This window comes from Melospiza georgiana, chromosome 16, assembly GCF_028018845.1.
Source record: "Melospiza georgiana isolate bMelGeo1 chromosome 16, bMelGeo1.pri, whole genome shotgun sequence".
NCBI classification, from domain to species: domain Eukaryota; kingdom Metazoa; phylum Chordata; class Aves; order Passeriformes; family Passerellidae; genus Melospiza; species Melospiza georgiana.
In genome coordinates, this window is record NC_080445.1 from 5,853,055 (window position 1) to 5,880,855 (window position 27,801).

Consider the following 27,801-nt stretch of genomic DNA (forward strand, 5'->3'; position numbering starts at 1 on the left):
AGTAATTATTTTTTTTATTACTATGACAACACGGACCATAAGAATTGCTTCTTTAACCCCAGCAAATGAGACTGTGCAGATGAGACTTTTTTCTTAACTGAAGTAATTGCTTTTTACTTCTGCCATGTAAGAAAGTGATGGCACTACCAGAGTGTCCTGCCCTGCTCTGCCTCCTCCTGCCCTGCATGGATAGCTCTGCTGCAGTGTGGCACTCGGGTCATTTTTTTAATATCAGGAGGCATTTGAGAATGGCTCCACACTGGCTCAGCATTTTCTGTCTTAAAAAAAAAAAAAAAAAAAAAAAAAGCAGCAGCATTCTCCTTTTTAAAGTGCTTCCAAATCTTTTACATCTCTTTTCCTTTTCTCTCTCTTTTCAACCCCCACCTTTTTTTTCCCCCCTTGTGGTCCTGGAGACCACCCTGTAAGCCTACATGACATCATGAGAGAGAATTAAACGTACTTGAAAGGCCACTTCTGTTTTGGTGGGAACTTCTATGCAATTGCAAAGTGCCCATTAAAGCACAGGTTGTTTCCTAGAAGCATGTCCAAGCCAGTAGCGTGCAAACCCCTTCAGGGCTTCTAGAAAGCATTCGCTTTTGAAATGCTGAAGGAAATTCAGAGATGAAAGGATAAGTCTCCCTGGCTGTGCATTTACAGTCTATTGTCTTCCATGAAGGATAGTATCACTCCTCAGTTGTGTTATTGCAGTTAATCCACTTAAATGCTATTGGATTTTCAGATGAGCTGAATTCTTTGCATCTGCTATTAAGAACCTTTGTTTAGATGAGAAAGGGCTGTTATTTAAATCACAATGAGTTCAGGGAGATGTCAGGGTGCAGCAGGCACCTTGTGCCAATTCGCGCCGGGGGAACGGGGGCAATTTCTCTCCGGGGCGGCTAGGAGGGAGGACGCGAAGGGAACGCGAGCTGGGCCGGCTCGGGGCCGGCTGCGGGGTTCGGGACGTGCTGCGGGGGGCCCGGGCCGGCTGCGGGGTTCGGGACGGGCTGCGGGGGGCCCGGGCCGGCTGCGGTTGCGGAGGATCGGTGCGGAGTGCGGGGCCGGGGCAGTTGCGGGGATCCAGGGCGGGGGTCTGGGGCAGTTGCGGGGGGCTGTGGCAGTTGCGCAGTTGCGGGGTGCTGAAGCAGTTGCGGGGTGCTGAAGCAGTTGCGGGGTGCTGAAGCAGTTGCGGGGATCCGGGGCAGTTGCGGAGGCTGGGTCCGGCTGCGGCGGAGCCCCGGGGCGCGGCGTGCCCGCGGCCGCGGCGGGGAGCCCCGCGCCCGCGCATGCCGCAGCCGGGTGCCGCAGGGCGGAGGGCTCCGCTGCCCCCCGCCCGCACCGCCCCCCCTGCCTCTCGTGCAGTTTGGGGGTGCTTTTGTATTCCTCAAGGCTGCGCGTGTGTGTTGTCCTTCGCAATGAAGGCTGCGCTGCAACGGCAACGTTAAAAGCCGCACACCACAACCCTCCGCCGCTCTGCCCCTCCCCTTCTGCAAAAGGCAAGGCCCCCCCCGCTAAAATAGAATAACAACGATAAGAAAGCACACACACACACACACGCACACACGATCGCGCCGTGGCCATGGCGATCCGCTCTGCCTTATGTAAAGGCAAAGCACACGGCCGAGCCCGCCAGGTTACACGGCGGCTGCTGCGCAGCAGCGCCCGCCCCTCCGCCCGGTGCCGCAGAGGGCCGGCGGCGGGGGCTGCCCCGCTCCCCCCGACCCCTGCCCGCCGCCGGCTCCTTGTTTTCCCCTCTCAGTGGGCAGAGCCCCTGGCCCCGGAGCAGGCGCCGCAGCTGCCGGCACCCCCACGACTTGTTGTTGGTGGGTCTGGTGCCGGGAGTACCCGGGAGGAGGGGCGGGGGCGGCGCACGGCAGGGCGGGAGCGGTATATGCTGCTCCTCGCCGGGGCCACGCTCCAGACCGGCCACCGCTCCGGAGCGAGCCCCGAGCCTCCCTCTGCCTGGAGTTGCAGTTCGTCTCCGATCCCCTTGGGATTTAAACCTTCTTGCATATATATATTTTTTTTCCCCTCCTTCCTCCTCCTCCTCCCGTCTTTTTCTCCCGTGCAAAGTGGAGCAGGAACTGCACCAAGGCAGCCCGCGAGATCCTGCAATACCGCTCCGATTTGTCCCTGCTATTATTCCTAATTAATTATTATTTTTTGACCTCGCCCCAGCCGGGGAGGGAAGCGGGACCATTCTCGGCAAGAGAAACATTTCTCTCCTTATCAATAAAGATTTTTGATTTTTCCCCTCTCCGCGGAGGGGCCGGGTGTGGAGGGCAGGCACGGCGGGGGGGGCCGGCCCTCGGCGGAGAGCGCAGCCCCGCGGTCCCGGCGCGGCGCGGAGCGGCGGCCGCGGCGGGGGGAGGCGGCCCCAGCGCCGCCCGCGCGAGGGGGGCAGCCGCCCCAGACAGGTGATGGGCGTTTCGGCTGCGCTCCGGATCGACTCCTTGGGTTTCACTTTGGTCTGATCTAAGCAAATATGCAGAAGTACCGGCTGGTCTAGTCCTAAGAGCCAAGAGGAGCGAGCGAGAGCGGCAGAAGGGAGAGCAGCCACGCTCCCGTAGCGAGGGGAACGTACAAACAGCGGCCGCGCCGTCATTGAGCCACCGCCGCCCCGGGCAGCCCCGACCTACCCTGGATGCGGAGGACCCCCGAGCCACCCCGCTGCCTTTCCCCTGAGGGATGGTACTGAATTCCTGCGCGGCAGGAGCCGGCCTGCAGCCCCTCTCCATCAGCGTTGCCTTCCCTCCGTGTCTAAAGTGCACTAGACCGCGATGAGGACCTGGGCTTGCGTTTTGCTGATAGGTTTTGGGTACCTGTCCTTTACCTTCTGCGAGGTAGGTGAGAGCGGCTTCCTGCGCTGCCGGTCCCCGGGGCACGGCGCAGCCGGGGGTTGGGGCGATCCGCGGCGGAGGGCAGCGGGGAGGGAGCGGGCTGCCCACCTGGGCTCCGCGGGCATCCCCGCGCCCCGGCCCCGCCGGGAGCGCTGCCCTGCCCCGGGCCCTGCGCGGCCGAGCCTGGCAGCAAGTTGCCATTTCATGCATGGCAGAAGCGAAGGGGAATGACCGTGCATTCCGCGCCCGGGCTGCTGGCCGCCCTTAAGAATTAATATGTATATAATATATATTATATATATATATAATAAATATATGATAAAATATCCACGCCCCGCGGGTGCCAGCGGGCTGCGGCTGTGCGGAAGCCGAGGGTGCGCGGAGCCGGGCCGCCCCCGCGGCGCCCAGCGCTGCACACGGCGGCCGCGGGCACCGCTAGTGCCGCGGGTAGAACTTGGCTGAATCCCCCGCGCCCCAAAACGCCGCTCCCCGCTCTGTGAATCTTCCCCGGAGCAGTCGGGAGCTCTCCCGCCCGCGTGCCCGCAGGGGACGGAGGGGGCGCGGAGCCGCGTCCCGGGGTTGCTACAGGTGGTCCCGGCCGGGGCGAGCGCGGTGCTCGGCGCTGCACAGCGGCTCTAACTTTTCCCGGGACCCGGTCTGCTTGGCACCGGCAGCCGCGACGTGGGCGCTGGTAGGATGGCGGCGCCCCGTGGGACGCGGTTCTCCTCCTCCTCCTCCTCCTCCTGCTGCCCGGCTCGGGGGAGCCCGCGCCCGCGGGAGACTTGGCACCCGCCCGGGCGAACTCCGGCAGCCGCTGCCCGGGGTGTGCTCCAGCCGCCCGGCGGGGCTCGGCGCTCGGCGCTGCCGGGCACACGCTGCCAGGCGGGGCCGTGCGGAGCTGCCGCCCCGCTGAGCCGTGGCGCAGTCGGGCGGGCGGCGCGCAGCCCCCGCGGGCGCGCAGGCGGGGGCGGCGGGAGCGCTCCGGCGCCCCGCGGAGCGCTGTGGGGGGATGCGCGCGTGGATTTTCCCCCTGCTTCATCCCCGCATGTCTCGCAAACACCCCGCACCCTCCCCAGCGAGCCCGGAGGCGCGGCGCGCCGGATGCCCGGCGCTGCGGGCGGGACTGCGCGGTGACCCGCGGTGTGTGTGTCTTTGAAGGAGGCCGAGATCCCGCAGGAGCTCATCGAGCGGCTGGCGCACAGCGAGATCCACAGCATCCGCGACTTGCAGCGCCTCCTGGAGATTGACTCCGTAGGTAAATTAGTCCCGTCCTCCTTCCTTCCGCGCCGTCGGCCGCCGCCGCCCCGGGGGGAGGCCCCGCTCGCCCCGCGCTCCCCGCACGCCTCGCCCGAGACCCCCGTGCGGGCGCCGCACCGAGAGCCGGGCGGCCCCGGGTGCGAGTCACAGCGAGGCGGCGGCCAAGGGGCCCATCGGGGATTGAAACTTCCCGGGGTTCAGGGTGGAGAGGGACCTTGTGACCCCCACCCCGTGTTTTTAGAGCTCTCTCCGTCTCGCAGCGGAGAAGAATTGCCGTAAGGTTTGTTGTTGGTCTTGCATTGCTGTGTTATCTTTAAACTACTGTCCTAGAGGTATTTAAAATATTTGAAACAATATTTATGAATGAAGTAATGTCTCTTCAAGTGCTGGGCTTTATTAAAAGGAAAATAAAACGGTCCGCACTGATTTTAAACAGAAACCTGCATATGAAGCTTACCCTCAAAAATACACTTTTTTCCTTTTTTTTTCAAAATAAAATAGTGCAGGGTTATTTTCTGCATCATTAGGCATGCAAATGGGTGTAGTGAGAACGTGCAGTTTAACAGATCGTTACAGCAGTAAATCTGATCTAGAAGCATGGTATTGCTGGGTTCCTTATCATTTGGTTTCACTTGATGCACTTTGTTCCTGGTGATTTCTTCTCTCAGTAGAGAGCAAGAATAAACCCCGGCACCTTTGATGTGCCCTGGGGAAGCCTGCATCTTGCTGAAGCACAAACATGGAGAAAAATGAATGAGTTCTTGCTTGCATTGGTACTGGGCCATCTCCTTTTAAACCATATGCTGTGTATTTTTGTAAAGTCTGTGCCAGGTTCAGTCACCTTCATTCAGAGTTGTGGGATCCTTCTAGAGTTTAACTCTCTGCTTTTTGTGCAGTGCTCTATTAACGAGCAGGAATGCACTAGGAACGTATTTTACAGTCATAGCTTTCAATTTTCATGTGATTAGAGAGCAAATGTTTTCCCATTACACTGAAAATGGGAGTATTTCTGTCTTGCACAACGATTTACCATAGAGGCTAATTAGTAATTACCAGATTGGCATTGGTTTAGTATTTTTGGAGAGCAGTGCTTCATCACAGTTGTTTATCACCAAAATTAAAGAAACTTTCACAACTGGGAAGGGGTGTGCAGTTCATATTTCCTCACTGAAGGCTGTTTTGGACCAGACAAGTGCACTACTGCTAAAATCTTTTTCCCAGTGAACTTGGTGGAGTTGGCTGCTGTTGCAGAAGGGCTGGACCTGAGTGCTAGCATTTTAAAATAGTGCATACTGCTCCTGCCTTTGAGTCAGGGTTCTGTAGCTACCAGAATACATTATTTTTTCAAATACCTCAGCGTAACAAGCCCATGCTTCATTTTTAAATACCACTTAGAAGGAGAGCAAAAGTTCACGTGGCTCCGTTGCAAGTGAATCAGGCAGACAAGTGGGGCAACGGCAGGAGCTGAATAAATGGGTAGATGTAGCAGAGAAATTTATTTCAGAAAATAATTATTTATCTCATGGTAAATATTAACTGGAGGATGCAAGACCAAAAATGGAGAAGGTCAGCCACAAGTTTACCCGTTTCATTTTGCTGTTTTCTTGCAATTTGTCAGTTTAGAGACCATTGGAGAAACAAGAGACATAAATATTTTACTATTTCACTGTGAAACAGTAATTCCTTAAGACATGAACTCAAACAATATTAAAAAATAAAACCAAAATATTCAGCCTTTCACCCGGCTCTTGCTTATGTGAGTGCTGCTTTTGCCTGTGTGCTAAGCTGTGCTCTGAGCTACTCGTGGTTGGGTTCTCATGGAGTAACCTTGCTTTACTACCCACAGTTGCTTTTCCTGGGCACAGTCCTGCAGACTTTACTGTCGTGAGTAATTCTTACTAAAGGCTTATCAGGGTGACTAATCGAGTATTGAAATTGCTGTGCTTTCCTCAGTAAACAGGATCAGGCCTGTTTACTATATTTAGTATTAGCTTGAATTAGCAAATCAAATGTTTTCTCGTTGTCCCTGGTAAGGTGATATTTCTGAAATTTATTTCCTTAGGGCTGCAATTGCCTTTAGGGAACAGCCAGTTCAGTGAGGGCTTGTACAGTAGGTATATTTCACTTTCATAGCATGTACTCAGTTTCAACTGAGGCTTAGAACAAAATCACTCCAGTGACTATCCTCTCCCTCGTTTTAGTGCATGGTATTGCCAGTCCTTCTGCATGTGAGTAGCCCTGTTTAAACTCAGTGGGTGGACTTGAGAATTAAGAATGATCTTGTAGGCTAAGAGTTTGCAGGATCAGGCATGCATGAAGAAAGTGTCTGATATTCCTGAGTAACAAGGCAGAATCTGTGGAAAATCAAGGAAGAACAGTCATTTTCACTCCTGCAATGCAAAACATATATTTTTAATTGGAAAAGTAAGTTTTGTAAGTCAGAGTGGGCAGGTTTTTCTTCTATTCTGACAGATTTGGTCTCTATATTGTAGCGCAGAGATGACTGATAACCCCCTTCATAAAATTAGAAACCACACCCCCAGACCATCTGGCATATTACTTAAAGAAAAACACTACCCAACATGGAGCTTATCATTGTATTCAAAAAAGAAAATCCAGGCCAGTTTGTGAGAGCCCAGTTCTGCATGTCCGACTCAGAGGGTAAAGGCAGCATGACAATTCTCTATTCCTATCAGGAAACGGGGTCTTGTATTAATTTGCTGCAATTGGGATCCAGAGGCAGTGACAGAATTGCCTTGGCATGAAGGAGAGCAGAGTCTGACCCTGTTTAAAGGAGAAAGCATGCACAGTCCCAGGAAGTAGGCAGCTCTAGTGTGCAGAGTACAGTTTTACTACGAGCAGACTAAACCCCCCAAACGGGGGCATTTCCTCTGCTCTGCTTGTGCAGCTCTCTGTGGCTCGGCAGCGTGCTTTTCCTCCTCGTGCTTCACCTCTCCCATCTGTCCTGTGGGAGGTAGAGTTCATTTCATCACCTATTATGCTTGCCTCCCGCTGGGAACAGATTTTTTCCCCAAGTCATCTGCCTGCTTGGGGAGAGGCAGGGCTGAGTGTGCCTCTTTGCACGGGTTAAGGGCATCCACCAGGGTCACCTTAGGCCATGTGAATTTAACGGCCTGTGATTAAGAACTAGCAGAGCAGCTTTTGTTAAGTGGAGAAACGTTCTAAATTAGCTGTATACTTCCATGGAGAAAGTGTTGGGTTGCTGCAGAACTCAGTCTTTTGGAAAATGAGCTCTTGACTTTGTGGGTTTCGGTTGGTGCTCCATGAAGGATGGTACAGTGCAGTGTGTTGGCTTCTCTTGCACCTCTTACGCATCGTGAGAGAGAGAGAGAGGTATCTTCCATGTGTGGCCTGTAGACAGATGAGGGAATATTCCTCCTTCCTTATAGCTGGTTGATCACACCTAGGTAAAGGAAAAAACAAAACCAAGCTGAACAAAACAGGATCTTGCGAGCTGCTACTTATATTTCCTTTAACAGATCAAAGTTGAAAATTTAATGACATCTATCTCTGCAGTTGGATGTCAGAAGGGCAAATTTTGCATCAGCCAAAAAGAAGATCAAAAAACCAAACTGATGTTGCCGTGGGCTTTCTGGCTCTAGGAATGATTGTGAGACAGACCATTTCAGCTTATTGTACCTTACATTGAATTCCTGAAAAAAATGAGATTATAAGAATTTCCTAAACTGCTGCTGTTGGTTCTAGAAATCTTGGATCTGTACTTTGTATCAAAATGCAATCTAGAAGGGTTTGCATTAAGACTGGATGTGTTGGGGGTTGTACTCACATAAAATAGTTTGGTAAGAAGATGGAAATTCAAAAGTATAAATTGATAAATAGAAAATAGCAGTAAACTTAGGATGCTTTCCACATGCTTCTTGAGCAAAAAGAGTAATCATGTATTGGCAGAATGTCACAGGAACTCTGTGATTTATATTCCATGACCCAGTGGAAAATTGCCAATCTGACAAAAAAGAACAATTTCAGCTACACTAATGGATTGACCAAGGCTAATTGCAAGAGTTTTTATGCCCATCATTGATATGTTGTCAGTACATAAAAGATTACAGAGAAATTTCTTGATCGGCTGCCATGAAAACATTTTTTTATTATTAAAACATTAAAAGAAAGCTGCACTAATCTGGCTCTGTGCAGCATCCTCCATCTTCACTTGGTGATGAGCAGTGTTTGAGTTCTAAACTAAGAACCACCCATTTCTAGGCTTTCTGCTCCAAGCCTCATTTTGTGAGGTGCTAACCCATAAACTCACATTTCCTTTGCTAAGAGCTACCCTGCACCGAATTCATTACATTGGGAGAAAAACTGATACAAATTAAGTATCATTCTTCCTTAATGTAGCATCATGGTTTTAATAAAGGAAAAGGAAGTCTTCTGGCCACACATTCAGAGCCAAGTGTGAGTTTCAAACCTGACTTGGTGATTTTTCACTCCTGCTTGGGCAAGACTCCTGTTGACTTAAACATTGCTTGAAGTGCATTGATTTTTCCCATTGACTCCACTGGGAAATGGAATTCCTTCCAAATGCCTGTGGGAATCAGGGGGGACACTTAAATGCCTTCAGCATTGTAGTGTCTTGTGGCTCCAGCCATGCCCCATGATTCTGTTTATTAAACCAAACTTGGATGATGTGTTGGTAGAAATAATACAATTTGTGTTAGATAACACATTGAGGTTTGACTGGAGCTTGTTCTGCTGAGCTAGCTGTGTTGATTTCTTTTTGCAACCCTCACAGAGAGACATGAACTTAGGAACTGCTGTACATGCTTAAGATATGTAGTGAGACAGTGAGGTACAGCATAGGCCAGAGGCCTTCATCACCTTAGAAATCATCTTATAAGCAACACAACCCTTTGAGGTGTCATTTTGCTTTAAAATATGTGATGGAAAAAGGCTGATTGCAGCTGAGTTGAGCAGTTATGTGTAAGCACATGACTTAACACACTGGTTAGCTGATCATACCAGTCCTTTGGTTCTTACCAGCTTCTTTCAAGGAGGATCCTTCATGCTAGGAGGGAGCTGTGCCAGCATTGCTGAGTGTGGGATTAGGAGCCATGGCCCAGCCCTGCTGTAGTGCTGGCAGCCCTGCCAGCTTCCCTTTCCAGCCTGATGCCTGTGCCCACCAAGCAGTTGGGATTAGAGGCATTACTTTTGTGTTTAATCTCCTTTTAAACACTGTTTGCTTGTGCACGGACATGCTTCTTGCTCCCAGCCTAGTTTGGATCTCAGGCTGAGCAGAATTCATGCTGCTTTCAAGTATCACTTCATTGCCTCAAATTGAGGGAGAGGTTGTGACAACTTGAAGCTGCCAAAAAGGAGGTCAGTATTAAGGTGTTGGGTGGCTGAGTGCTAGGAAACAGAAGAGGGCTGGAGGCACATCAGAACGGATCCTCATTTTGCCTAACACCATTTGGGATCAGGTGGATGGCCTGGTGCCATTGGAATGGGATGTGGGAGACCTGGCTCCACTCCCCAGCTCAGTTGCAAACTTCCTGTGGGATCTCTGGCAAGCCATTTTATTTATACCACTGATGAGTTTTCTGGAGTATGGGGTGCAATAAAAGCAGAAATAATACCCTTTAGTCATTGCTGTGTTACATTACTGGACTGGGACTGCAAATAAGGCCCAGTACCAGCTAATTAGTCAGGTTCCAAAATTTCCCATTGAAATCTAGGGGAAACAAGTACCATAGATAGGAACTAGGAGCCAATTTCTTTGGATAAATTGAGACTAATGACTAATTTCATACAAGGATCTGTTCAGCTGATAAAGGAGAATAGGCAGAACCAGTGGGTGATCCTGGCACTACCTCTTGGACCTCTGATTTTATTTTCTCTTAGCTACTTACATTAGTATTTTCCAAGAAGTAATGATAAACCCTGGGATGCAGAACTCTTTCTAAGGTGCTGAAGATCCATCTGTCTTCCTGCCTCACCTGGCTGTACAGGTGATTTCACAAGCTGCATGTTCCTTAGGGCACAATTTCTTGGAGGGAGGAGAAAAGGAGTTGGTTGTTTTGTGGAGCAGAGCCTTATGATGTGTGTTACTAATAAAGCTGAGATTAAAACACGTTCCAGAGACAGACAGCTGTGTGTACAGAACAAACTGGAAGCAGGGAGTGTGACAGTGCAGAAGATGGGAGTGTAGGGTGTTGGTAGCTTGCAGAGAGGGTAATTGAGTACTGTGTAATACCCTTTTGCTTTTTATTAGAGCATGTCACAGTTTTCTTAGGAGCCAGCAGTGAAACCTTGAAACTCTGCAGTGATGTTCCAGAGGACACTCCAAGCAGCAGAGTGCTAAACCCCTTAGTTTGGGTGTCCTGGGGTCTGTGTGCAGTTCTCTGTTTGGTTCCTTCTTCCTCATCCCCCGTTTGCACACTGTGCTTGTGGTTTTCAGACCCCACGGCATGGGACACGACCTGAACTGCTTCACTTAACAAACCCAAATAGTTGGAGCAGTTATTTTGTTGTTTTTTATGATAAATGAAATGCCAAGTTTTCCATCTTTGCTTTTTCTCATGGCCCTTTAACCCATGTGGTAGGCTTATTTAGGGAACAAGACAAGCCTGGATGCAGTCCCAGAGTTTGCAGTAGCTTCAGATGCCCCTCCAAAGGTTAGGATACTTCACAGGGGATTTGTTCTGCAACAGAGAGGCTAAAAGGAAACCCATGCTAGTTACTTTTTGCTTTTGATTCTGCCCTAGTACTGCCCTGAAAAACCAAGCAACAGAAAATTTACAGAGGCAGCATTGTTGCTGTTGGGTCTAATACCATATTTTCTACTGTTGCCTCATACCAGAACTTCAAAATGTTTGTAAGAAACATTACACATGCAGGAATATTGTTCCTATTTCTACACCTTTCCAGTAAGAAAAGCCGTATTATGCTTTTCACATAAAAATGCAACTGTTTTACTTTAGATATGGTTCTGTGCCACAGTGTGTGCACTCTTTCTGGGGGCTTTCAGTAAAATGGATATTGGAATTAAATTGTGCATGCTTATACATGATATTCAATGTCTGTGTCTTTACTCCCTGCCTTATGCCCTTGCAATTGCATTTGCAGGGGTTACATTAGAGTGATTGTAGCAGGATTTGGTCTTGTGCCTGTGAACAGCACAGATTTGTACCTGTGGAACAGCACTGTAGTGACATTGGTGCACATAACATACCTGAGGTATAACATTTTGTTTCCTGTTCTAGGATATGATGATGTTTCAGAAACAAACTTGAGATCTTACAGTGTTCATTCTGCTAAACATGTGCAAGAGAACCGTCCTGTGCCCATTCGCAGAAAAAGAAGCATTGGTAAGAAACAAGCTATTTGTACTTTGGGAGTGAAAGCAGAGGGGGTGCCTTTGGTCAGCCAAGCAGGACATTTCACTGGAAAAATGTGACATGCACAAAGGGAAAAAAGGGCCATTTCTAGCTTCTGCTTTTCTTTTTGCACAAAACGAGCCATTGCCTGAGAAGCTGTCTTCTGGAGGATGTCCATAGGAGACAGACATGCACAAATTCTTTACATTCACTTTCTTGTTGCAGCATGTTGGAAAGCTAGACCTTGGTTAGAAAATGCTGTGATATTCAATGTATAATTCATAGTGTGGGGAACAACTACAGCAGTGTGCTTTAAAAAACATCAACAGTTGGTAGAGTTTTCAGTACAGAAGCTCCACAAAAGGAAACAGCTTGACTCTTTATTCACAAGAAAAATACAGTTTATCCCAAAAATTAAAAGCCATTGATGGAAACGCTGGGGCATTGATTTCCATCACTGTGTAGGGCAGCAGGCATGTTTACAGGGGATTTTATCCTTATTAATGGTGATGAGGATGCAAAAAATCCCAAATATAAATTAAAAATGGGGCATGAGAATAGGATTTATGTGCAGTGCTTGTTCATCTGATTAGCTGTGAGTGTTCCACCATTCCACTGGCCCGTGGAAAACATCCCTGGTGCTATCCCTGGTGGGTAATTCAGCGTGTTTGTCCTTGGAGCTGTGGTGGCAGGCAGAGCCAGCCCAGCTTGCTGTCAGCAGGGATTTGCAGTGTGAGTTGGCAGCGCCTTGGCTGCCTGGGGAGAGCAGCGGTGCTGGAGCAGCCGGCGACGTTGGCGCCTCACCCTGCAAGGTGCTGGGTGCCTCCCCACCACAGGCACTGGGAACTGGGTGTGCTCAGTACCTTGTGGGAGTTGCCAGCTATCTTGCAGGATTGCATCTGTTAATTTTCTTGAGTTCATGGCACTGGGGGCTGAGTGTAAGGATTTTCACGCTGTTTAGTCTATTGAGATGCATCTTTCAAAGCTAAGCCTAGATTTCCATGTTGCAGGCACAGGCTAGGCCTGAGCTTCTTGTACTTAAGAACTAAGTGAAGAAGTGCAGGCAGTGTTCCAGTTCCCTGACACATCTAACCCAAAGCTATCACAAGCTTCCACTGTAAGGCAAAAAAAACAAAACAAAACAACCCAGCTGTCTTTGGAGAACTTATCAGCAAACAACTTGTCCCTGAAATTGCTATTTTTTTCTGGACTGTTTTGAAATATCAGTGTGACTTCTTAAACAGTTCCTAGGTTGATGATGATAAATGGTTTGGATCATGGCAACATCGCACAGTAGTACAGAGCTACTCTCTATAATCCTGAACAAGCTCACCTTACCTGAGCCCTCCAGGATATTGGTTTAGCTGCAGGTTTTTCCATCATGCTGCTCTGGTGGTTTTGCATCATTCAAGAAATAACAAATTAAATAAAACCCACCATCTACAAAGCTTTGATGATTGCAGGAAAAATAGTACTTTCCCTTTGGAATGGTGGATAAACCAGACTCCCTGATGTGGGGATGTTAAAGTTCTGGAAGTGGAAACCCAAGTCTTGAAAGTTTCAAGCTGGTGCAGGTTGTTTCCCAGCTGTGCAAATTGGGTATGACACAGATAATCCTCAGTTTGACTTCTGAGGTGGTGTTTGCTAGGTGTGATGGTATTTGTGTGAAGAGGTGCTGGAAAGCAACAGCTGCTGTTGCACAGTGACTCTGAGGGGTCACAGTCACTCTGCACTAGGGGGTCATTGAATGTGGAGGAGCTCCTGGCTTTCTGTCACTTCCAGAGCCAGGATTGCCTTATCTCATGGCATGTGCTCCAAGCTGTGTGGGGAGCCAGGCCACTGCAAACCCTCATTGCAGGCTGGGCTTTGGGAGCGAGTCAGGCTTGTCCCCAGGGTAAGAGCACAGCTCAGCTGTGAGCACACAGCGCTCGGCGCTGGCTCACCAGTGACCAGTGGGGACTGGGAGCAGTGACCCCGCGTGTACCTCATCCCCATGGGCGCTCACCTGGGGCTGTGACTCTCCTGTGCCTACATGTACCTCATCCCCATGGGCGCTCACCTGGGGCTGTGACTCTCCTGTGCCCGCAGAGGAGGCCATCCCGGCGGTGTGCAAGACGCGGACGGTGATCTACGAGATACCTCGGAGCCAGATCGACCCCACCTCGGCCAACTTCCTGATATGGCCGCCCTGCGTGGAGGTGAAGCGCTGCACCGGCTGCTGCAACACCAGCAGCGTCAAGTGCCAGCCCTCCCGGATACACCACAGGAGTGTCAAGGTGAGCAGGGGCTGCAGGGCCCTCCCTGGCTCCTCTGCAGCCTGGAAACTCCCCTTACCCCTCTGCCTGTGTGACCCAAATCTCTGCTGTCCATCCTTGCATAGAACGCCCCTCTCCGTTTATGGCCTTTTCAAGTTACGTGGTCATTTGGAAATCTTGGGTTTGGATTTGGTTTTCACAGGATTCCCTTTAGGTTTTCTCTCTCTTTCTTTTTTTTTTTTTTTTTGACAATGAAAATAAAGTTGATCGTGCCTTTCCCATGATCTCGCGCAGTACAGATCTTAAAGTTAAGAAGATAAAATGACTCAAGGGGCATTGGACTTAAAAAAATAAATAAATCACAGTATGGAATGCTGTTTTCTTAATTAAATATTATGCAGCCTAAATTGGGCTTTTATATTTGACAACATAACACTTTTGATCTGAAAAAATGTGTTTCAAATTATCTTACCCCAGGGATAGAAGACTCAACAGCTTCATGCTGTATTTACTCATTAGACAAAATCCCTATTGCAACTTTCCAGTAAATATTACGTGAAATATTTATGCTCATTTGGCTTCACTGTGTTCTAATTTTTATCAGTATTTAAACAAGTGCTGTTGATCTACATCTGTGTGTAGGAGATTAGACTTACACTTAGCATTCATATTGTGAAGACTCTGAGTTCTTGTTGCCCTGAATTTCTTAAAAGCAGAATTAAAATGAACCCCACCACATTCTTGAATGTGAAATTGCTCAGCACAACACACTGATTGCTGCACTTGTAATGGATTTCTTGAGAAAAGTGCTGTTCACTTAGTGCTGGACATCCTAAAACAAAAATAAGGCACCTAAGCAATTTCATTGTTTTTCATACACTGTTTTTCATACTTGCAGACGTGTCTGGGCAGAATTTCTTTTTCTTTTCTGTTTCTGAACATCTGAGAACAATGTTTTTGTATCCAAATAAGCTGGAAAAACATCTGAGATTCCGTCAGTGTTCCCAAAAATAATCATGCTTTACACTTGCTTGCTGCCTTGCATTTGTGGGATACACTTTGCAGAAACAATTAAAAATTATGTATAAATTTGGATCAATAATTACTTGAGGGCTGAGAACAAAGTGGGGAGGACTACAATTGTAAACCTTTCTGAATAGGAGCTAAACAGCAAAGTGCCTCAGGGCTGTGATATTTAGTGCTGTTGCCTTGGGTTTGATGCAGCTTCCCCTTGATTTTGTGTAGCAGCAAACATGTACAGAGCAGCTGGATGTGCTCAGCAATGAGCTGAGACATGTGTGATGAACTTGCTGTTTGTACCTGTGTGTGATATTGAACAATATTGTGAGATTGTGCTTCTCTCCTGGCCCTGAGGGATGGGGGAGATGACAGATGAGACAGAGACTCAAACTCCTGGCAGCAGCTTTGCAGGATGGCACTGCTGGGGCTGCTTCCCCAGCACACCACCACGTTGAAGGAATTTTAGTCTCTCAGCCCCTTGTAGTGCTTTTAGATTTGCATTCATTTTAGTAGGGCACAAGCTAAAAGTAGGCTCAGCTGAGCAGCTGCTTTTCGTGGCTGTGTAAATATATTGCCACCAGCAATATCAATATACGTCAGCCAGCTTTGGAGGACATTTTTTTTTCCAAGCTCCAAGACTGCTCCAAACAGTCATTAAGTAGCAGGGGAAAAAAAGGACAAGAGGTCAAGCAGGAACAGGATGTTCATTGTAAAGGTTGTAGGCTGACCCCACTGTAACACCAGAACTCTTAGAACAGAATCCATATTTATGCCCTCCAGAGTCAGATCCCCTTGTAGCTTTGATGTAATTGATGGTTTTCTGAGCCTTTTGCCAATCCTAAGTTTAGAGCTGAATGTCTGCTCATGCCATTAAGTAGCTGGCTCAGAGCGAGGGTCCCTGGAAAGGTGGGAGCGGTTTTGGAGAGCCTTCTCAGCTGCAGTGCATTGGAAAGCCAGCTTGTGTTTTCCCCTGATGTCAGACTGCATAAAAGCTCTCTTTTGATGGAACATTGAAAAGGCTTTCCCCGCTTCCTCCTCATTGACAAGGTAGTGAGATCATAGCTGGCCCATTCACACTAGAAAAATGTTCATCCAGAAAGGTCAGCAAGTGGGTTTGCATCATCCAACAGGCCAAAGCAAAGGGTGTTTTCTTTGTCTCACTGAGGGCCACTGTAGTCAAGGTTAAGAGACGGCTGGGGCAGGGTGGGAGGAGCAGTGGAGGTGCTTGTGTTGGGGCATTTCATTCCTGGGACATGATTCAAAGGCTGGAGGGTTCAGGGATTTCCTTTTTTCGTCTTCACCGAGCTCTCATCAGTGAAATACCATTTATGTGGAACTGAAGCTGTAGGGAGGCTCCAAGCCAGGGGGTTTGGTGGATCAGCTTCCCTGAAATGGCTCTTGTGAGGTTTCCCTTTCACAGGGTGGGTTTCATTAGTGCAAGGTGGGTTTGCCCTGCCTGGTGACAGTGAGCCCATGAGAGCTCTGGTCCTAAAGACATCTCTGTTCAGCAAACTGCACATGCACAGCCCTGCAGAACTCAGACTGGGATGGAGAGGCTGGATGGGAGCTGCTCTTTGATGGGAGGGAAAGGATTCCATTTCTCTCCTCATAGAGCAATGCTGACAAGGATGGGGGAGTTAGGGGTGGTTAGGGGTGTTGGTGTCTGTTTCAGAGAGCTTTCTCCTCTGTGTTCAAAAGCATTTCAGTAACATCTGCAGATCCTGTTGCTTCTGTCCAGTGAGTTCAGTACTTACCAAGTACCAGAGTATAATTTATTTGGGGGGTTCTGAACAAGAGTCTTCCCAAGAGGCTTTTTCAGCATGGTGTTGTTCTTGGTGAGTTTGGTCAGAGAAGCAGAAAATCATTAGTATTCTGGAGCAAATCCTGCCTATACTACTAATTTTGAATTAGTAGTTCAGGATGAGCTGTTCAGCAGAGCTACCCAGCCTCAGAGAGGGTTGAAAAGGCCTTGCAGAACACATGGGGAGTACAGGTGAAATGGCTGTATGTCACATTTGCAGGTTCAATAACCTTTTTCTTCTGCCATTGGGATAAGCAGCACTTGGATTGAGCTGTGGCTTAACTGCAATTGCAGGCAGGACCAGGTATCAAAGGTCAGTTTAGGAAAAGGAGAAACAAAGGGAACCCTGACAGAGGTGAAGGCGGAAAAGCAGCGAGGTGCCCTTGGAGCATGGGGTGCCCTGTCAGCCTGGCAGGGTCTGGCTGCTCTGCTCAGGGACACAGGGACCTCACAGAGCCATTCCTGCCCTCCTGTCCCTGCAGCACTGACTTGCCAGGCCCTGAAGGCTCCTGATGCCTTCCCAGTCCTTCAGTCTCTCTAGACTCACATCTTCCTCACAGACAGGCTTTCCCTCCATTGTATCAGCACACAATTATTTTAATATGGAAGCAATAGATGATTCCAAGAAGTATCCTCATTCAGTTGCTTTTTGGGCTTGTTTCCATCCAGTATTTAAGTATCAGCACATGAGTTCTGCTGTTATGAGGAATTGTCTCTGCTGACACTTCTTTTGCGAGCTCCTGCCCATGATAAATTTTAGCTTCATGCTGGAGGTGTTCTGGACATTTCTGCTTACAGTCTTGCTTTTTTCCCCCCCTGCTATTAATCCCTGATTTCATCTCTCCTGGAGAATCAGTAAAAAAAAGTGTTCCCATGATGTTTCCATTAGCCCGCATATTTTTATCAGATTGTATTTTCGTTTTTACTTAGCCACCACACTGTACTGCAGGATGTAGATCTAGAATCTACACTGATGCAAGTGTGGTGTCACTGATTATATACCATTTGAGAAGCTAATCACTTATTTCACTGTCTTGCTCTCAAAGAGTTTTTATGTAGTGATATTTTCTGGATCTGGAGGGCTTGAGGATTTTTATTTTTGTTACATTAGAGACAAGTAAAAGGAGCTTGTTGATTTGTCGAGGACTGACCACCTCAAAGTTCTGTGTAATACACTTGAGAAACTTTACAATATGAATGCCAGGGAGAAAAATACAAAGAAGAAAAAAACTTTGAATTTGCACACAAGGCCAAATCCCATGCTGTTGGCACAGCTAGCCCTGTTTATACCCACTGAAAATGTGACCTGCAGCCTTCATCGCTGTAGATCAGCACTGTGTGTGGCAGCAGGTGTTAACAGGTGACACAGACACAGCAGCTTATCTGGTTTGTGCTGCTTCACTTCCAGTATTTGCAACATCTACAAAATGAAATTCCTTTAACTTGTGTAGCGTGAAGTAGGGCAGTGGAACGTGTGCTGGATTGTATTTTAACTACAACGCTAAAAGCCAGCTTCAAATTGCTGCATAAATTCATTATGATCCCCCACAAAGTTTCTGGTTTTTTAACTGTTGTTTAATACCAAATAGCCACAGGAACTGCATATATCTTTCAGTTTGTAAAACCAGGCGAAACAAGGACAGACTTTTAAAAGCTTGATTACAGTTTATTTTTGTTGCGTGTAATTTTCAATGAGACTGGTTTATTCTAACAGCTGTAATAAGCATGACAGATCTGAGAGCTGTTTTGTGATTGCTGGGTCCCTTTCTTTGTCTCTGATGATGGAGGTGTCTTAATTACTGTTTGTTTTCATAAATTTTAAGGATTAGTCATCCTTTGACACCAGATGACTCAGTTGTACCATACATTTTCCAATCATGGTGTTCAAAGGCTTGATGGAGTTGGGTTCTGATAGGAAATTTTGAAACTGCTTCAACCCATAGTTAGTGTTTCAGATAAAGTGTTCTGGTATGTCATGGCCAGCTCCTAATCTGTTTACATGGAGAGCTGACAGTTTCAGAATATACCTTTTAATGTGGGTACTTCAGTTATTGCATCTGGCTCTGTAACTTTGGTTTGCTGGATGAAATGAAAATCATCTCCAGATCCTGTTGACACAAGGGGTGGTGACTAAAACATGGATCTGAACTCCTTGCTCTGTGAAAGCTTAGATCTCCTATTGGCTTTAGAAAGGCCAGGATTTCGCTCTAGCTTCTCTCACTGGCATTCAGAGGCCCTTGACAGTTGTGACCCCAGAGCCAGAAGAGTTTTTCTGGGAGCTGGCCATAGAATGGGTTTTTCCAGCCACCACTCTCATTTTGTGACAGTGTTGTTCCAGTTTTGAAAGGGCAGGGGAATGATTTTCGCAGTGTGAAGATTGATTTGGAGCATTGAATCCTCACCAAACACACAAGGAGGTCATGGCTGGGAGTGTCACTGTGGATGCTTTATTTGGTAGTGACTACAGCTTTTGGATGGACCAGCCTTTATGGCTTTGTCATGTAACTTCTGTAGAGACAACCAGCCTGCCCTGTCCTTCTGCTCCCTCACCTCATTTATACAGCATCCCTGTGACTTGTAGTCTTCTTGTTTGCTGGGATAGCCACACTGCTGTGCCCAATTGTCAGATGGGTAGGTCTGAGAAGCCATGATTTAATTGTAGTGATTTCCATTGCATGCAAATGCTCAGCACCTATTCTGCAGTGTCCAACACAGTTGAGAGCAGAACACAGGACCCCTTACAAAGTCTCTAGTATTCTCCTTGCCCACATCAGGCCATATTCCCTTGCATGGCCCTGACCATCATGCCCACTACACTTAGCACAAGTCAGTGCCCAGCTCCCATGAGCCATTTCAGTACCTCAGAACATCAGTGCTCTGCCCCCTCTGCCATTCCTCCTCTCCTGGCTGCCAACCTGTGAGTCAGGATGTTTAGAATCCCCCACCCCAACATCCTTCTGTTCTGCCTTGGTTTCCTTAAGATGAGAGATCTGCATGTAGCCGGAGCTGCTCCAGCATGATCCTTCCTCCAACCTCAACTTGCCCTCCAGACATTTTTATTTAAGGATGCCATAAGTGGAACAGTGCAGTTGTGAACAGTTGGAAGGACTGGGGAGAAATATTCTGTCTGCCAGCTTTCCACAATAAAGCCAAAGGCTGGACCCAGTTCAGGAGTGGTAGTTCCTTGGACTTAAAAACTGTGCTTGAGAGCTCTTGTGAACAAGCCCCAGGTTATTGCAGGGGGTGAGTAGGAATGAAACTGCTTCTTAAGGTGATGTCCAGATCCTGGTCATGTAGGGTTGAGCACTTCACATTCAGAGGCCTCTGGAGACACCAATTTGTAAATAATAAAATGTATTACAAACCAATCTAATGCCTTCACTGTCAGCCTTTAACAACACCTACAGAAGATTGTGCTAAAAGTGGCAGTTTACAAGAAAAACCACTGATTTGAATCTGTATAGAAGTTTATTGTGATACATGTGGAAACTGAGTTGCTTAAAACATCAAACCAAAATGAATGGGAAATTGTTTTATCTCTTGGGGGAAAATTGTTTCGAACTACTGAACTTGAATAAACAAATAGTCTGTGCAATATATAGTTACACGATGCACAATTAAGATAAAAGATGATTAGTATGCTAACATTTTATATGGGTTTGGCTACATTAAAAATAGAGGTATATAGTTATCTGTCTTCAGTTCTGAACTGTAACCTTGTTGATGTGTCTCAGTACATACCTCATCGTATTTTATAGGTGGCAAAAGTGGAGTATGTTAGAAAAAAGCCAAAATTAAAAGAAGTTCTGGTGAGATTAGAAGAGCATATGGAATGCACCTGTACATCATCAAATACTAATTCAGATTATAGAGAAGAAGAAACTGGTATGTTTTCCTTTTATTTTTGCATTAATGCTGATTTCATATGGACCTCATTTTTATATTAGTAAAGAACGTAAAACAAACGTTGCTTACAGTGAACTGAGTAGAGAAGCTCCCAGCTACTTTTCTGTGTTGAAGATGCCAAATGAGGGCCAGTTTGTGCTGTATAAGGAGCATGGATTTAAAATTTAATGTGTATCACTTCTCATTAGGTTGGCCTTTAAATAAATACAAATGCCCAGTAGTGTTCAGGTCTTGCTTCACTAAGTTAAAGGTTGTCATGTTGCAGCTCGTGGATGAACTCTGTTGCTTAATTTCTTTAGACTTTGTGGATAACACTGAGATTTACTTGACCTTGGGGAAAATATGAATGAAATTAATGTAAAGCACTTGGGAATAAATTCAGGATTCAGGGCTAAGGAGTTAGTTTGGAAACAACATTGCTCGTTCCTGTTGTTTCTTTACAGATGTATACTCAAGAATTTGTCAGTTGTGGCATTAAACCTAAATTTGCCTTGTCAAGACAACCCTTGAGTTACAACAGGGAAAGATTTGTGGGGAAAAATTACTTCCAATCTGGCTTTCATAAAATCATTCTAAATTAATCTAAAAATCATTGGCTCTGATCTACTTACCACAGTGCAATCAATGCAGAGCTCAGCACACTTATTCAGGAAACCCACTATGGTAGAAAAGACATTTCCTTTTCTCCTGATACTGGTTGAAGGCTGCCATAAAAGGTTGTTTTGCACCTCTGCAGGGAATTTAAGGGTGCAGTAGAACCAGCCCAAAATTAAAAAGTCAGTGAAGAGCAGCTAAACATAGGAGGAAAGCTGCCCAAAGGTGGTAGATTTTGTAGGGTGAGGAATGGTTTTCTGTACTGGCTCCATCCAGCAGGGAGACATAAACGTGGTCCAAGCAAATGTAAACTTTAGTTCCTATGTACAGAGCAGAGGAGTTAGAATTTCTATGAAAGCAATTTTACTGGACATCAATTTATCATCAGAGCTGAGTGTTTAGCTGAAACCAGGTGGAGTTATTAGACAAAACCACATATAAAGTGGCTATTTTTAAATGTGGGTATGGTTTGATACATTTTCTGTGTCTCCCATTTGGGAAAAAAAGTTTCATTAGATCAATTTCAGTTTTTCACATTGTCTTTAATTGCCATAGACTAAGCAGCTATGATTTTAAGATCAAAATTTTTGGTTTTGATATGTGTAAAAACTGGGGCAGAATTGTCATGGAAAAATGCATATTTCTAGGATTTAATTACTGATAGGAGCAAAACTTGCACCCAGCAAGTGGATGGTGAGCTGAAAATAGCTCAACTCCAGAACTGAAGGCAAATGTTGAGTACTGCATGGTAACAGCAATTATAGATGGATCCTGGGAATGACGTGGGCAATGCCAACTTCGTTTATTATTTCTTTACTTTTGTGTAATTACTTTGTAAACTCAATGTCAAATCAGACGTTATAAAGTTATTACTTTAATGCAAAGGATAATGAGATTTCTTGGAAATGTAAACGGTTTGAGTATTTATGACTTCAGTGTTACACGAAATGCATTACCTTAGGGCTTTTCACCAGCCCTGCCCTTATGTTAACAGGAAGGCCTAGGGAATCAGGTAAAAAACGGAAACGAAAAAAGTTAAAACCAACATAAAACCTACTGGAACTATTTGATATTCAGGTAGGACCTATATGCTGAACACCCTAATAGCACAAGTACTGGAAAACTTAATCAAATATCATCACTTCAACTTAATCACTGTTCAAAATCTTGACACTTGCTACCTCAAGGCTGCAAAGAGATTAGATTTGATTGGCTTTGATAATTCTACCTGCTGGTATTTTCCCTTTAAGCTCCACATCACCATCAGCATCTTGCATTCTTGAGCTACTTCCTTTTCTTGCCTTTTTGATTTCTTTTTTATTGGAGGGTGCTAATACTTCAGCTTCTGAAATCTCAAGTTCCATTGCCTCTGCTTGTGTTTCATTATTATTGATTTCTGAGGTCAAAACATCACGTGATAATGCATGAATGAATTTCCAGGTTACAAATCATTGTGTTCCCAGTCCTTGGCTGTGAAACATTCAGTGCACATACAGCAAATATTATTTGTGTGACCATCAAACCCACGTTCTGGCATGAACTGGGGTTGATTGCACATGCACCTGACACAGTCTGATGATCTGCTTACTTGACCAGAAAAATGCTAAGAAATGCCTTTTTTTGTGTGTGTTGCAGAGTCCTGTGTTACTTACACCAGAAAATTAAGATCTTTATTTTTGGTCTGTTCAGTCTCAGTAGGATGATGATAGTCAGTCATCAAAATTCATGAGCTTTTCAATGTAGTGAGAAACTAACACCCTCTCAGTGCAAAAATGACTGAAATCCTTTGGCCAACATATTAGCAATGTATGATGATGGCGACACACATTCCAAATTAAATATGGAATTTCCATTTCTTAATGACTTGAAAGTATGTAAACTGCAGCACTTGCAATTGATTCTGGTATTTGGAGTGGGAATAATTTGGATTTTGCAGTGTCTGTGCCTAACGCCTGGATGGTGGTGAATTTAATTTCAAGCCCCTGTTTTTGCACATGAACTCCCAGTGGCAGTTTTCATTTATACCTATGTATCATTTCTAAAGAATGCTAAACTTGATATCCTGTTTCAGATTAACAGGTATTTATTGGGAGTAGTATGATAGAAGCAAAGATTTTCTAAAATTCAACTTTAAAAGTGAGCATGTAAACTCAATCAAAACAGCATTTAGAACTTCTTGTCCCAGGTTAGTGACTCTTCATGCAGAACAGTTTTTTTTTTTAAGTCATCTACTTCAAGGACAGGACCTTTGATTCTAATCATAGAGTTATTGTATCTTTTTTCTCTCCTGCAGATGTAAGGTGAAAATAAGCTAGAAAAAAAACTTCTCTCTGGGACATGGATGTACATGGTTTGTTACATTCCTGAACCTACTATGTATGGTGCTTATTGACTGTATACTTTATTTGTTCTCCTGTGTGAAAAAAACTGGCTCAAAAGAACACTTAATGAGAACAAAGAGACAATGTACATTTGTTTAATGTGACATCAAAGCAAGTATTGTAGCACTCTGTGAAACAATAGGAAGCTTCCCTGTCCAAAAAAGAAAAAAAAGCGAAAGAAAGAAAAACAGAAAAGAAAAAAAGACAGTTGAATGAATGGAGGATACCAAAAGAACTAAAAAACATGACAAAAATCTAAGTGAATAGTGGATTTCTGTCAGAGCAGTCAACGGTGCTTTACGTCAAGAAATGTGCCTGCGTTCTTGATGAAGATGGATGGACACTGGTGGACTTCAGGCACAAAAAAAGCAGGAATGTATGAAATGATCAAATGCCACGCAAACACTATAGAACAATACATCCTTGCTTGGTGGTGTTTTAAAAGTCTATACAAAAAAACCTTCTGGGGAGCCTTAAGTGGATTTTTTTTTTTTACACCATAAAGTGATTATTAAGTTTTCTTTTTACTCTTTGCCTAGCTTTTTATTATCTCTTGGACTACATTTGCCAATAACACATATAAAAGACTGGTATAACAATAAGCAGAACACAAAACATTATGGTATTTCTCCTAGTGGGATGCAAACTAATGAGATGTATTAAAATAAAAATGGTATACCTATGCATAATTTTCTAGACGTTTCTTGGTTTATGTTCCCCAACCTCCCCCGTAATTTAAAGCATTACATAAAAGAAAAAAAATAAAAAGAGAAAAAAAAGAGAGATGTGCGTAAACAAATCATAGGATATCCATGCAAAAATCCTTTTTTTTTCTTTAAGACTTATGCCAGTTGCCTACTAGTGATATTGTGTTAGCAATTGTCATTCTTATCAGTATACAGATACTTTTATTTCACATGTTGGAGCTGTGTGAAATGTACAAATTCTTGTATCTGCATTGTATAATGTCATGGTGGCATGGGAACTACCTTGCTGCAAATATTTGAACAAAACCTAAAATTCTTTATTTTTGGTAAAATGTTATGCTTTATGTGTATTCAACAGAAATATGTGTTTTTGTAAAGGTGAAGTTTGTATTTTTATCTAAAAATTAACAGTTTTATATACCTGAGAAAGCCTGCTATGTTTTCTTGAACCAAAAAAAAAAAAAAAAAAAAGAAGAAAAAAAGAAAAAAAAGCATTTTGTGGTCATATTTTTGTAGTAGAATAGCCCAAATAACATCAAAATCTATTTTAACTATAGCAGGGCAGATAAAATACTCTGGCACCAGCTCCTTTATTTTCAAAGTGCCAAAGGATTAAATGTTCAGTTCCCCACAGATTGCAGTGGGAGCCACATGGATAAATCCTTCTGTACTGCTTTGGAAATTTAGGGCTGTGCCAGATATGACATGGCTACTCACTTGGCCAAAATCACTGCCCCACCCCAGTAGTTTGGATTATGTACCCTTTGTTTTATTTGGATTATTACATTGGATATGTAAAATGAACTACTGGATTCTTTTATTTGTGAAACATCTACAAAGAGATGAAAGAGTTTTCTTAGTTTAGAACAACAAAAAGTTTGTCTTGAAGACAGTGTTTCCACTCAAATAAAAATATCTTCAAATGTGAATGAACTGCAGAACCTTCAAACAACAAAAGAGAGAGAGATTTTTAACCTTTCCATTTCTCTAAATATAGTTCAAACATTCCCCTCCTGTTCCTGTAGCTATGTCCAAATTCAACCAAACAAAGCAATGTTAGCTAACAGGCATTATTGGCTTCAGATGCTAATGCAGAGATAGAGTTAGTCACCGTTCTATTTTGTGATCATTTTCCCAGTGTATTTGTTGAGCACCAAAACTGGAAATACATTTAACTAAGATTGTCTGTGCTTGTTTTCCACTAAGTGTACTGTTCACGATGTTATGCACATGAATGTATGTGTCTGCGTTTAAAAAAGTGTATAAAATGTAATTTATATATTTATGTTTCAGTGGGATGCCAATAATGTTGCTCCGTTCCTTTTTTTTTTTTTTTTTTTTGTCTAAAAGATATCTAATGAAAGAAGAAAAACCAAACATATATCCATTAAAATCATGTAGATGAAAAGCATTATGTGACCCACTCAGACACTGTGCAGGTGTGAAAGGATGTCAAAGTCACTTAAGTGGAATAGTTTGCAAAGCAACTCTTGGAAAGAGTCCTGTGGTTAGACTTGCATGAGAAGGTTGTGTTTGGGTTTGTGGGCCAGCTCTTTGGGAGTGACTCCCCTGGGTATCCTGGAGCTCTGATTTACATCACGAGGGAGTCTGGCCTTGTAGCAAAGCCTTGAGCACAAAGCAAACCAAGAGGTTTTGTTGGTGCCAGCAAATAAACGTGTAATGCCAAATTCAGCACACCAGGAGAGAGTGAAGACTGAATGGGGACTTTTCCAATAGCCGTTTGTTTGAGACTTGAAGTCTTGAGTTAATTTTGTTACGAGGAATGAAACGCACGTGAGTCTTTGTTGTCAAGCACAGTGTTCATACAGCATGCGGCAGAAAACACAAAATTCTCAGGGCTATGTTCTCAGCTACTATAAATTGGCAAATGTTTCTGACTTCAGATGGCCCCAAGCTAATTTACATCAGATGAGGATGCAGTCCATGGCTGTTAACTTGTGAGGAGTAGTGTCACGACACGAGCATCACTTCCTGTAGTCCAGCTGAGCTCTCACCCACCAGCCTGGGGGCTGTGGCGGGTTGTGGGATTAGTCCTCCTTCCAAATGGCAGATACAACCAGAAGGAACAGTGACACTAAAGGTTGTGACACGGGAGTCGTTAATTCAAAGTTAAGTTGGACATTCCAAGGGCCATATCCTCAGCTGGTGTAAATCACCATGGCTCCCTTGCCTGCAATGGAGCTGTACCAGCTTACACCACTTGAGGGGCTGGTCCCTCATTCTTGCTCATCCCTTCCGCTCCTCGGTCCCGCAGGGATCTCAGATTGTTGTGTATGGTTAATGTAATCCTGTGTTCTCTAATACTTAAGCACAATAAGTGAATATAAGAATGAGTGTCAGACTTAACTTTGAATGTCCAAGCTCTGAAATGGTTTGTTTCACCATTGTGGCTGTAAATTAAACAGTTCTCTGTGCATTCGTGAATGCCGTGTCATATCTTCTTCTGCTGTCTGCTAGAGGTGGACTCCCTCTGGACTTCTCATGTGCTACATTTGGAGTGTTGCAGGGAAAGGTGTGAGCAGTTGGAGCCACAAGATATCTGATGGACAGCTCTGTGATTTGTGGGGTGGGGGGTGAGTAGGGGGCTTAATGGAGCCAAGGGTGGTGGTTGTCAAAAGTTGCACTTCCGTGCAATGCTTTAACACCTTGTTGGTTTTGTCCTTCCACATTGTAGACAGCAGTTTGGGGATGAAATGTTTTTCTGTTTTACGTTCTGCACTCATTTCCTCTGTCCAGGGATCCAAACTTCTTGGTCTGATTATGTCTTTTTCTGAGGTCTTGCCAGATCAGAAAGGACATTCAGAGAGGACTGCCCAAACCCAATCTCAGCATTACAATATGGTGCATGGTCACTGATTCTTTAGTCAGTTCATTACACTTAATTCAGTGCTTCGTCTTTCCAGACCTGTCCTTCAGTTGATTTTGTTGAGTGAAACCAGGGACTGTGTGCCAGTTTGCTTTCCTTTTCTCCTGTCCTCTGTCCTGCCTGGCATCTGCTTTATTAAGCAGTGCATGGTGACTGCAGGCAGTTGCTGCTCTCCCAGGTTCCCAGGTAGCTCCAGCACTTTGGCTTTAGGCTTTTTGCTCTTACTTGAAACAGCATCTTCCAATTGGCTTCAACATTCCACTTGCCTGTCCTCCTTAGGTCCATATTGCCTTTCTGTGGGCTGTTTTCCAGCCATTCTCTGACTTTTCCATCCCTCTTGTTTCTGTCTGAGGAAGGGAAATGATTTTCCCTTTCTAAGATGTGTCTCATGTCTGTTTTCTCTCCTCCTGCCTGACATACCAGCCTTTGATCTGGTAGACTCCAAATCAGTTGCTTTATCTGGGCATGTGCCCTGAGATCCTCTCTCCCAGACCCACAGGCCCATAACTGACCCCTGACATGAAAGGCAAATGCTTTAGAGAAAAAGATTCATCTTTGCATTTGGAAAAAATACTACTGAAGACTCTTTGCTAAAGCGCTGTCCAATTCCAGCAGCAGTGTGATGCTGGAATATTGGCATTGAGGCTGTTCCAGACATCTGACACTTTGACTAGGATCAGCGGCCCCGTTTATGTTTTAATTTTAATGTTTCAGACTTTATTTTGAAGTTTCAAAACTACCTCAGATTTGCATGCTCATATTTTACTGTAAAGCAAAGGAAATCATGTTTGTAGGCCCCTC

General features: G+C 45.3%; 1 protein-coding gene across 11 annotated transcripts in view; it reads left to right on the top strand.

The window, feature by feature from the left end:
* Positions 1-2,377: 2,377 nt before the first annotated feature.
* The window catches only part of PDGFA (platelet derived growth factor subunit A), an 84,690-nt gene continuing 59,266 nt past the window's right edge, over positions 2,378-27,801 (top strand). For 6 of the 11 annotated variants that reach the window (XM_058035168.1, XM_058035167.1, XM_058035162.1 and 3 more), the window contains exons 1-5: positions 2,378-2,840; positions 3,996-4,092; positions 11,336-11,440; positions 13,538-13,725; positions 20,284-20,410. In XM_058035168.1, the coding sequence (XP_057891151.1) occupies positions 2,778-2,840; positions 3,996-4,092; positions 11,336-11,440; positions 13,538-13,725; positions 20,284-20,410 (580 nt within the window). In that variant the 5' untranslated portion in view covers positions 2,378-2,777. The other 5 variants (XR_009115293.1, XM_058035171.1, XM_058035169.1 and 2 more) reach the window with 4 other exon arrangements.